The 12,209-nt window shown below is 36.3% G+C and overlaps 1 protein-coding gene and 1 long non-coding RNA gene across 2 annotated transcripts; one reads left to right on the top strand and one right to left on the bottom strand.

Annotated features, from left to right (window-relative positions):
* Nucleotides 1-3,546: 3,546 nt before the first annotated feature.
* Nucleotides 3,547-4,364, top strand: LOC113734241 (flowering-promoting factor 1-like). The gene has a single exon (XM_027260664.2). The coding sequence runs from the start codon at nucleotides 3,719-3,721 to the stop codon at nucleotides 4,040-4,042; it is 324 nt and encodes a 107-aa protein (XP_027116465.2). The 5' UTR covers nucleotides 3,547-3,718; the 3' UTR covers nucleotides 4,043-4,364.
* Nucleotides 4,365-11,489: 7,125 nt separating this feature from the next.
* LOC113735331 (uncharacterized) lies at nucleotides 11,490-12,209 on the bottom strand. Its single transcript, XR_011841825.1, has 2 exons — nucleotides 11,803-12,209; nucleotides 11,490-11,711 (listed from the first exon to the last, which is right to left on the bottom strand). It is a non-coding gene; the product is annotated as an uncharacterized lncRNA (long non-coding RNA).

Below are 12,209 nucleotides of genomic sequence, written 5' to 3'. Positions count from 1 at the left end.
CTTCAATCGAGTTTTTCCTTAGTATGGCAATGTGCAGTAAGGTGGTTGATCAACTAATTAACTACATTATCTTCTTGATCATACATAAAGCACGATAATTCACCTGCACATAACTTTACTCGATACACTTACAAAACGACTTTCGCCATATTCCATATTGGCACTAATACACTACCTGCACTTAACTTTGTGTAAACATTGAGCGGACGAATTGCAATTTTTCTGGATGGGATGACTGAGACGTAAAGCAAGGTCTTGGAAATTATCTTGCAAATTCAATAGGTACTTAGTTACCACGCAATTTCGTCTAATCATTTCGCTTATTACTTGCAATCTGTTTGAAGAGCGGAATTATAGATGACAGGGAACCGAGGCACGGGCGAAAGCTAGGACTTGGCTATTTGAGGAGCCGATGGCCGAGAGTTACAGTTGTTCAATCAGGAGGTGGAAAATGGCATTAAATCTTTGAAAGTTCCATATGTCTGCCATTTCCCACATTCAAGAAATGGAATTGATGTGGTTCAGAATGATGCGCATGCACATGCTTATTAATCACACGGACTTGGGGTTTCCAAAATAAGTGCGATCTCAACTATTCAGAGATCGAACTTCCTCGTCGCGACTGTAGTCATGACCTACACACTACAATGTAACATAAAAACAAGAAATTAAGCCAATTTAAACATGTCAAAGTCTAATCATTGAACAGAATAACACAAATAAAATTAAAGCACTAGCTAAAATAACTCCATGATTAGAGTGGAAATGACTCGTAAACGGGAACTTTCTGCATGAAACAGTGTTTTGCTATGTATAGTAACAACATGAGAATCTAGTTGTCTTTGGTCCGGGGGATTGAGGGAACTAGCTAGAGATGACTTGAGAGATGGATGCAAAACGACCATCAATTTTAATGCACCAAAATGGAAACTTTTGGCTGAGCTAGGAATATGACAAGTTTCCATTTTGAGTACTATCGGCGTCCCTACTCCAAGAACGGTTCCGAATTCTATTGGGCGCTAGTCTATCACATCTGTCCCACATACCCTTAAGGTGTGTGGGTAAAAAGGATTGCGTATTTTTTTTTTTCTTCGGGGGTTGTGTGGAGGGGGTAGGGTTGTACGGTTTTAGGTTTACATTGGAAACCGCATGTTTTTACGGGAGGGACTGAGGCAAAGAAGTTGATCAGAGTCCCAGCAAACTGTAGAGACCGAATTTCCAAGGCACGGACATGTCTGCACATGAATACGGCGACAAGTTTCAATTATATGATACCAGCAAGCGGAGCTGGCAATTTTTCTGCTACCTGATATCATGGTAAGATAAGTACAACTATATAATCTATATATATATATCATTTACCTTCAACGTCCATGTAAAACCAATCTTTACTCTTTATCTGTAAATTTTTTTCCCCCTTTAAACTGGAAAAAGTTTGTTAGAAGAGCTAGTTAGATTAAGTGGAGATTTATTGAAAAAGACATTAATCAGCTAATTAGAACTTAGACAGATTTCTTCAGTATCCCCGAAAGGAGCAAATGGTCATATGATCATGGAGATAATCTGTCTTTCTTATTTAATGTCATGACTCATATGAATGCTAAAACTAAAGAAACGGATAGGCTTTCTTTGTGTCCTGTAATAGGATTAGTTATGTAGCTATATACTTTTTATTTGTTTTCGTGAGGATGGTCCAAAACTTTATTTTTAAGTTCAATGGATCGTATTAATATCTCCTGTCATAATGATCAGAAAAATTAATACTTAAACACTTTGTTCTCACCGCTTTCCTCATTTTTAAAGAAAAAACAGTCTAGTGCTTTAGGATAGCCAATGCTTACTTTGACAGCACATAGCTGCTGATAAACCAATGAAAGCTAAGTAATATGTGGTGAAACTCTACCAAAAAGCCAAATGCTTTCAGATTTCATAGATTGTAGTATCATTTAGCAGTTTCCGCAAAAGGAGATGAGGGTCCGAAATAACAAGAGGAGTTGCCCATCTCCTATAGGAATAATTTCAACAAGAAGTATGGAAGGAGCAGCCATACTGGAAGAATCCAAGCAACATGTGCTTCAAAAGTTATAGGAGATCATAATCTGGAGGTCCCTAGCTATCTGCTCCGATCAAACAATGGAACTGATAAAATGCATTCATACTAAGCCAATTTGACTTGTATTGGAGGGAGTAGATAAGAGGCTTATCACCACGTGTCTAATGCTAGCAAAAAGAAAAGATGAGTACTGCTCCTATGAGATCAAGAAAGTGTTGGAAGATCTTTCCTATTCTTGTCAGCCTTAAAGGCTACAATCCCATTCCTCATTTGAATGGGCTACTATGACATGCTCTTCTCCTTTCCCTATCTCTCTCAGACTCCTTACGTAGCTATCTTTTGGGCATAAAGATGACTTGAACTCATGCAATGCTGAAATGGTGGGATCGAGCAGAGCAAGAAGCTTTTTTATTCCCATGCACCCTATCCACAAAGAATGGGGCATGAGAGATCTTCATTTGTCTTTAATGAGTTTGATTATGACAGCCAAGTTTTGTCATTTAAGGCCATGCATAGGTCAGTCATTGCGTTGCGTGAATGTTTTCTCATCCACATTTAATGTCAAGAATAATCTTCATTACACATACAGCACCATTTCTACATTATCCGATTTTCATTTATAGTGCACCATCATCATTAAGAGGATAATTATTGTTAATTTCTGTCTCATGTTTTTGCAAGAGTGGTTCGCAGTTGCGTATAAGCTCTAATAGACAAATCTTAGAACATTTTAAAATCAAATCCGCGTCTTTTAAGTTCAAAGAAGAACATAAACTTGCTCAATAATTTCAGAGACTTTCAGCGTCTTTTAAGTCCCATTGCAAGTTTAAACTTGTGTAGTTTGACATTTGAAGGCCGAGTGTCTGTTGGAAATTTTTTGTTTAATCAATGAATTACCAACATCTAGCCTAAAAAGTCTTCTGAGAACTAACTATTGACTCATCTTCCACCATGCATGAATTGAATATTGAAGTTAGCCACCATTTTGCAGTCGAAGGCTGCTAGCTCCATGTTTTGTTCACGGTGACAAAAACAGGGTATGAGCCTTTTCTAACCTAAAATTGACAAAAGTGTCACATGTGCAGCACACTATCTTTTCAATTTTAACTAACTAATTTATCAATAAAAAACAAACATTTCCCTAAGAAGAGCTAACTAATTTATCAACTTCATGCCTGTTTTTCAATTTCCTCTCAAATTTTATCTAGTTTCTGCTCTTTCAAAGGCTAATTCTATCAAATATCCATCTTGAGATCGATAAGTTACTACTATAAAGGCATACAAAGAAAGCGTACTTGAGATGACACATATGAAAAAAGACAAATATTTATTCATTTCGAGTCATGTGTAGTTGAATCATATATAATCACCATTAGTTTTAAAAGCAAAATTGGTTAAAGTCACTAAAAGATATTCTTAATTTACAGTGTTATGACTATATATTGAAGTGAACTTTCCAAGATACTTCAGTAATCAAGCGATGGAACCCTTAATCCATGTGATATCACCACCATAATACTATCAAGTTAGCGTAGCGTATCATGCCATCCAGCAACCTCTATATAAACCCCGCTAACCTCTTTCTTGAGTTCATATCCAAGCTAGCCACCTCTTTCTTGAGCATTTACGCATAACTCTCCCGAACAACATATATCTACTTTAAAAATGTCGGGGGTGTGGGTTTTCAGCAACGGTGTTGTCCGTCTGGTGGAGAATCCTGGTGAGTATCAAGGTTCTAGTTCTCGTCGCAAAGTGCTCGTCCATCTGGCAAGTAAAGAAGTCATAACATCGTATTCTGTCCTCGAGAGCAAGCTGCTATCTCTGGGATGGGAGAGATACTATGATGATCCTGACCTCCTTCAGTTCCATAAGAGATCATCTATTGACCTCATCTCTCTTCCTAAGGACTTTAGAAAGTTCAAGTCCATGCATATGTATGATATTGTGGTCAAGAATCGTGATGAGTTTGAAGTTAGGGACATGCAATAAGGCGGTAATCACTAGGTTGAAGTTGAACTTTAGCCTTTAGGTCCACGTCATGTCCCTTGATTGCTTCTGTCTGATGTTTTTTTTTTTTTTTTTTTGTGTGTTTGCAGTCACTTGGCTTTAGCTTGCTTTTAACCAGTCATGAGTCTATGTATCATACTAGTGTGTGCTGGGAAGTTGCCACTGCATGAGCTTGGTGCTAGCACATTAATGCTTATGTAATGCGTACAAGGTTGTTTGCCATTGATGTTCCTGTACATCATGTAATATAATGATTCTGCTATTTCATTAGTATCAAGAATTGGCTTCTCGTGCGTTTGAATTACTCTATCTCTCACAATTTTAGTGAACATTTCCAATTCAATTTGTTCTATCTTACTTTTACTCTATATGAAAAACTAACTAAATTGCTTCAGGTGAGTTGGCTACGAGTAATGCATCTCTAGAGTTTAAATTCCAGTAGGCAGCAGAGGTATGAGAGGAGTCGCTCCTTTTCTTAACACTTTGTAACTTGAAGGAATAGCAGCATTAAGGCATTCCTCCTCTTTTCATGATCATTAGGCAAGTAATGCATTGTTAGAGGAAAGTGTAACGAATTATTAGGAGTGTAATAGTATATATATATTTTGGAGTACTTCTCAACGCGTTTTGGTTAGATTCAACTTCCACACCATTAAAACATCATTAGTTCTTCCTCGCTGTGCATAATAATCACATCTCCATCCTTTCTCCTCTAATTACCAAACAATGCGTTTAAAAAAACTTTTAGTCAGAAAATTAAAAAAAAAAACAAAAGAATTTGTTGTCATTTCCCAAGTCTTTCCCGTTGGCATTGCAGAAACAGCTAGCTAGCATCCCTTGTAATTTCTTCATTTCCATGCTGCGAAAAGATGTACTCCATCCGCTATCTGCTGCGTCCTATTGGCTTGCAATGGCCGTTTTCTTTTCTTCTTCTTCTTTTTTTTTTTTTTTGAATTTTCTTTGAGCAAGAATATCCACTTTTAGAGACATTTGTAATCCTCTCCTAAAAGACGCTTTCGGTTAAATCAGCCCAAAGAAATAGTAGTATTATAATGGAAGAATCGTACCGCCAGTGCTGGTGATTTTGAAGTATGTACGTAGAAGCAAGTGCACAAGATGATAGAACTCTGGAATTCGGTGCATGGACCTCAAATATATGTTTTGATAAGGCCAAAGCCAAGAATACAACTGTATATATTATGGTATCCCCAAAGTGAAGAGAATTTATTTGGTTCCCTGTGTCCCATGCAGCAGATTCCTTCCTCTTTTTTTTCACACACTAGAGGGTGAATTGATGCTGTTCTTTAAGTGAAGCCCAGCTGCCCTTCCAGCGCCCACCATAATTTCTTGTGATTAGGGGCGTCATTCTTTACGCAAGTGTCGGCCCCTAGGTAGAAAAAGGTGTTTCACAAGTTCGATGAGTTTGGCAAACCACGACTTCTGCTGCCTCTAACCCATTAATTAACTCATCGCTTTGGGACCATCCCTCCCAGCAAGCTGCTCGTGCAATAATCAATTCAACCTAGTACGTGAAAGCCAATTTGTCAGGAGGTAATTAGTCTTAAAAGTATTTGGATTTCTTGATTTGAAATTTTCTTTTGCTCTAAACTATCCAAGGAAGAAGCCAAGTTGTGGTAGTTTTCTTTCGTCCTTAATTTCTTTCTTTCTTTCTTTCTTTTTCGATCAATACCTAAATTCAACGATCTGCAGTGCTCCTACTCTTATTCTAACTTATCTAAAAAAAGGTTCAACTCAGCCAGCCAAGGGTGCTAGAAGGGGTGGTTTCCATATCTAAACCCAAGAAATTACACTTAGGCCTATAACTTCATATATACTTCACCTGTTGGTCAGTGCTAGTAGTCAAGTCCTTATTATGCAATAAAAATTGAGCTTCCAAAGCTCGTAGTCAAGTCCTTATTATGCAATAAAAATTGAGCTTCCAAATTGTTTCTAAATCAAGACATAGTAGCTAGGTAACACAAAGAGATCAGACTCTTAGTCCCGTTTAAGCTAGATTGGCGATTTTGGACGTCAATTTGATCAAATGCTTATTTTATGTTTGTAATCAGTTTTTAGAAGCAAAGTTAATATTACCAATTCATGGTCTGGCTAGCATGTTCAAAAAAGGTGCTCTTCTCTCATGCACGCTTTTCTTTTGTATTTGTCCCAAATTATAAGATTATTTACCTTTTAAAACGGAAAAATACAGGTTTTCGTCCCCAAACTTTGGACACAAAACACATTTCGTCCCTCATCTTTCGGGCATGACACATCTGATGTCTGAATTAAGAATTTTAGACCAAATGTCATTCACAAACGGCAATTTATCCACCATTTAACGAAACCGGTCACATGAGATTCACGTACCGTTAAGTGAAAGTTTCTGTCCGAAAGAACCCAGGTGGAAAAAGACGTTGTCTCCACTTTCCCTTTTCCTTTCCAAATCTGAACTCTCTCTCTCTACAAGCTCGCTTATATTTGTGTAAAACCATTTTCCCCTTTCCTTTGCCTTTCAATTTTTACACTTTCAAAAGCGTATTCCAAAAAATTATTGAAGATCGAAGAAGAAGAAGCTGACCTGCTGGCATCCACTAAGTAACAAAGCGGAAAAATATGTCGGTGCGAAAGAAGGAGTTGAACGATTGTGCCTCACCAAATTATGGTAAGTTGTCCAAGGTTTAATAATTTGTTGATTAAAGTATTAATAATGAAAATGTTGACCTTTTAGTGGCAAGCTATGTAGATGTGGTCCTTCACATGCGTGTTTGTGATATATTATTATTGTTTTTTTTAGCTGAAAATACTAGCAGCAGCTTGTCACATAACCTTTTAAGCAATCTTGGTAGGAAAAGTTGAGCTCATATTCATATCACATCAGCTTTACATAAAAGGGCTATATGGTTGGTATAAAACATTATTCTTAACGAAATGGAATTATCCTGTTTACCCATGAACATGTTCTACACCAGTACTCGAGGAGCATTTCATTGAAGAAAGAAGACGGTCGAAAGTAAAAACAAATCTCATGGATCCAGTGTTTATTCCAAATGAAGTGATACTCGAGTACGGTTATCCTTTGCCCAGTAGCTACATAGTTGGTTCATTGTGATATATTATTGTTAATGCTAGGTCCAGCTACAAAGTTTGAACTTTTTTTTTTAATATGATACATAGGGTCCTTGATGTCTATTTTACAGGTGTAAATCTTATTAATGTTTAGTCGACATTGTTTGAAAAGATTAATTTTTGTAATGGTTAGAACATATGTGTTTGAATTATAAATCTATGGTCCCCAAATTATTGCACTTTGCCGTCCTCAAATTATTGTTAAGCTTATAATAATAAGTTTATCCAATATTGTTAAAATATAAAAATAATGGTTTGGTTGCTTATTCAGTATTTGATATATTCTTTTTGTTTAACTATCAGAAAAAAGTAGCTCACTGATTACACTAAAATGTCACTGTGGAGGGTTGATATTTTACACTCCCCAACCGCATTATAAGGTGGAGATGTATGTGTCCTTGATTATGTTGAGAGTATAGGCTTGAATATTTTTGAAATGGATAGATTAACTGAGGATGTTGGTGTGTTTGGTCACAAAGTGTACTATGGTTGGGAGAATAATAGCTTTAAAAGGATAGACAATAGTAGAGAATTGCATGAATATATTCTAAGGACTGCTGGTTCAATTAGGGAAGTTATCTTGTACCTTGAAATCTCATTTCATGAAATTTTGGTTCACCAACTTGGCAATGATGCTTATAAGGTTGATAAGAATGAAGAAGGTCTTGCTAGTGGTAAATATGGTAAACATGATCATGAAGAGAGAGGAAAAGATAACAGTGATTCTGATTCAGCCAATGAGTCTTTCTTCTCAGCAGTAGATTTTGATTATAATCAAAGTGAAGAAGATGATGCTGATTTCAAAGATAACATAGATACAAATGCTGAATGGTTTGGTGTCTCACACTATACGGAATTGAAAACTAATTTGGCAAAACAAGGACAGGTTGAAGCTAATTTGATTCAGTCTGAAGATAATGATGTAGCCCCTGTCTCTGAATCAGATTTTGAGAGTTTGCATGGGTCTGATGATGAAAATGGTAGTAATAGGTGTGTTGTGTTCAATCCCAAGGACATGGATAATCCAAAATTGAAATTAAAGATGTTTTTTAGTACCATCAAAGAGTACAAGCTAGCTATTACAAACTACAGTGTAAGACAGGGGAGGCCTTGTAAATTTGTGAAGCAGGATTTGGTTAGATTGAAGGCAAAATGTAAAAGTGAAGGCTGCAATTAGCATATTTATGCTAGAAATTTTGGTGGAGAAGGAAGTGTGCAAATTAGGACATTTGAGGACATTCACAAATGTGACTTTACATATCAAAATTTACTTGTAAATTCTGGTTGGGTTGGTAGAAAGTATTGTGAGGAGTTTAGATCCAATCCTAAGGTAAATGTGAAGCATTTTAGAAAAACAGCGATGAAGGAAAACAAATGCTCCTTCACAAAAAAAACAAACATATAGGACTAGAAAAAAGGTTTTGGACATTATTCATGGTAGTTAAAGTGACCAATATAGCAAGTTAGGAGCTTACATGCATGAAATTCAGAAATATAATCCTGGTAGTTCTATCATATTAAATACTGTAGATGGCATTTCAAAAGGGCAACAAAGATTCCAAAGACTTTACATGTGTTTTCATGGAGTGAAACAAGGATTTTTGGTTGGGTGTAGGACTTTGATTGGGGTAGATGGTACATTTTTGAAAGGAATAGCAGGGGGTATTCTATTGATTGCTATTGGATTAGATGGTAATAATGGCATTTTTCCTATTGCATATGCTGTAGTTGAGGGTGAAAACAAGGAATCCTGGACATGGTTCTTTAAGTTACTCAAAGAAGATTTGAAAATTGAAAGAGATTATAAATGGACAATCATGAGTGACAAGCAAAAGGGACTAGTTCAGGCCTGTATTCATGTTTTTCCAAATACAGCTCATAAGTTTTGTGTAAAGTACTTACACAGCAACTTTTTTACTGTTGGGTTCAAAGGGGAAGCTCTAAGGAGAGCATTGTGGGCTGCTGCAAAGGCAACTACACCAGCAGAATTTGTTAGGAAAATGGAAGAAATGGCAGTAATTGACTTGGATGCTGCCAAGTGATTTGATGATAAACCACTATCTCAATGGAGTAGAGCTTACTTTAGCATCCATTCGAAATGTGATATGCTATTGAATAATATTTGTGAATGTTTCAATGGCAAGATTTTGGATGCAAGAGAGAAGCCAATCATTGAAATGATCGAATTATTAAGATTGTATATGATGCAACGAATGCAGCAGAATAGAGACATTGCAAGACAAAAATGGAAAGAGTATATGTATTGTCCTAGAATCATTGAGAGAGTACAAAAGAGAATGGATAAGGCAACACAATGTTTTCCTTTCAAGTCAAACGATGATTTGTATAAAGTTTCCTATCCATATGGTGATCATTATGCTGTGAACATTAAAGAGCAAACTTATTCATGTAGGAGATGAGAGCTGACAGGAATTCCTTGTCCCCATGCAATTGCTGCACTTTGGTTAGCTAAAAAGGATCTCATGTTATATGTATCCAGCTGGTATATAGTTGAGACATACCTAAAGAGCTATGAAGGAGCTATTTGTCCAATGAATGGGGAAGAAAATTGGGAGAAGACTGATGTTGATTGTCCAAAACCCCTTTATATGATAAAACAGCTGGAAGACCAAAAAAACAAAGGAGAATGACTGCTGATAAGGAACAGCAAGCAAAGGAAAAAAAGGCCAAGAAAATGAGTAGAGTGGGGCAGGTAATAAGATGCAAATACTGTCTGCAACAAGGCCACAACGTGAGATCTTGTAAGCTTAAAAATGATGAAAACAATGCCTCAAGATCCGGTATAAAAAGTAAAGAAACTGCCTACAATACAAGTTCTGATGAAGTTAACAGTGGAGACTACGATAAAGTTAATTGCACTGAGATTCTGATTACATGTACTTCCCAAATATTCGACAAGAATCCAAATAATAAGTTTGCCAAGCTAGCAGTAAATCTTGTATACAATTGTTTTGATGTTAAAGTTTTATTTTATCTCCCTCTATTCAATAGGCTATAAAAATTAAATTACTTTGAGTTGTTTTTCTTACTTTGCAGAAAAGTCTACATGTAAAAAGCAGAGTTCAAGATGGATCAATGCATGATGTAACAAAACTAGCAACTTCAACTGTGAGTGTTGTACATGCTCACCACAGCAGCAAAGTTTATCATTGCAAGTTGATGTTGAGACAGGCACTATCTAGTGAAAAGTAACAGGGAATTTGTTTTTGTCCACATATGGCCAACCGTTCATTATATATTAGAGCAATTTCTGTTGATGTTCATTATATATTAGAGTAATTTCTGTTCATTGCATCTGCCTTCATTGAGGGGTTTCCTTTTAGAGTCTTAAGTTCTTTCTATATGATCTAGTCACTTATTTGTTATCCACATACCATTTCTGGTGGTGCCAATACAGATTTTTTCTTTGTAATTTATTTATCTAGTTGTTTTCCATATGTAAAGAAGGTCTTTTATGTTCTTTAATACATTTAACCTTTCAGGAGACTAACCATTTAGAAGATATTGCTGTTACAAGTTCAGCCCCAACTTCTCATGACTTGTATGAAGTTTTCGGTCTAAAAAGAGCTCAAGTTAAATACAGTCAACTAGTACATGGAACAAAAGAGAAAGAGCATGTACAGATGCTTGTCAAGACCAAATCTGTCCACAGGGAAGTTGCTGCTGCTGCTGCTACCAAACGAGTTGTTGGTTCTTCAAGAATGAAGGGGAAAAACAAAGTACTATAAATATTGATAGTAGAGCCTTAGATGGTTTTTTTGTTTTGATGTAGATTATGGACTGAGGTTGACAATAGGAATGGTCCTTTTTTTGAAGCAGACATCATATTTTGGTGTGGTCACTTTTTTGTTTGTTGTCCTCAGAATTAGTGCTACGATGTGAACACATGGTTTTGGTTCTTTATTAATGGAAATTGTCTGGTGTAAAAATTTGTCTTGTCCATATTCAGGTGATTGGTACATTTCTTTATCTTCAAACCAATCTTATTGACAGATTATTTGTAGTCTAAACAAAAAAAAGAACAACCAAATTACCAAACTAATGCTACATAAACAAAAGAGGTATATAGAAACTCAATATTCCACATAAACAAGAAAGATACAAAGGATCAAGACCTAATCCTATATTCTCACTCGGTAAATTAAGTTAAAACATGCTACCATTTGCAACAACCAATCAATACTACTACTGCTGCTGCTAATCCAATCAAAGTTGTACAAACACTGAAATGAACTAGATTTAACAGCTTCAATGGAATAGCTCACTCCAAACTTAGCACTAATTTTCGCTCCATTGCATGTCCAGTCCTTTTTACAGTGACAGATATAATCAGCAGCATAGCCAACAGTATGATGACCACAATCAAAATTTTTTCCCTTCTACGGCTTTTTGCAATTGTTTCTTCCATCCGATTTACCCTTCTCAGCAAACCCGATATAATAATCCTTCCTCTTGTACAAATTGGTTCATCATGCCATTCAAAATATTTACACCTGTCAGGTCTCTATAAAGATAATCCCATTTATAAACATCAGCAAAACACAGTCACAATTCAATTTGAGTTGAAATAGTAACAAAACTAAAAAATTTCTTACTGGCCATCTTGAGCAACCATAAAATCGTCTCCCTGGATTATCATCCCGCCAATATGTTGCCATTTTTTGCCGCAATTCGCAACCACACAGCCGGGTGTTGCTGTTTAATGATGATGACGATAACGATGACGACTCAAGATTTCTAGATCTCATTTTAGAGAAATACAACCACAATGCTGGGTGTTGCCTTATGCAAGTTTCTACTTTATTTCTTGGCAAAATTTGATTTAGAAGAGGGGATTTGCTCTCAGCGAAATTTTCAGATAGAGCTTGAGCGTAGGCTTGGAAATTTGCAGAGGAAGTCGTTGAAGTGAAAGGAAAAGGGAAAGTGAAAGGCAAGGAAAAGTGGAAAGTGAACTTGTAGAGAGAGTGTGAGTTCAGATTCGGTTTTGGACAAGGAAAGTGGA

This window comes from Coffea arabica, chromosome 3c (genome assembly GCF_036785885.1).
Source record: "Coffea arabica cultivar ET-39 chromosome 3c, Coffea Arabica ET-39 HiFi, whole genome shotgun sequence".
Lineage (NCBI taxonomy): Eukaryota > Viridiplantae > Streptophyta > Magnoliopsida > Gentianales > Rubiaceae > Coffea > Coffea arabica.
This window is presented reverse-complemented; position numbering and strand designations above follow the sequence as displayed.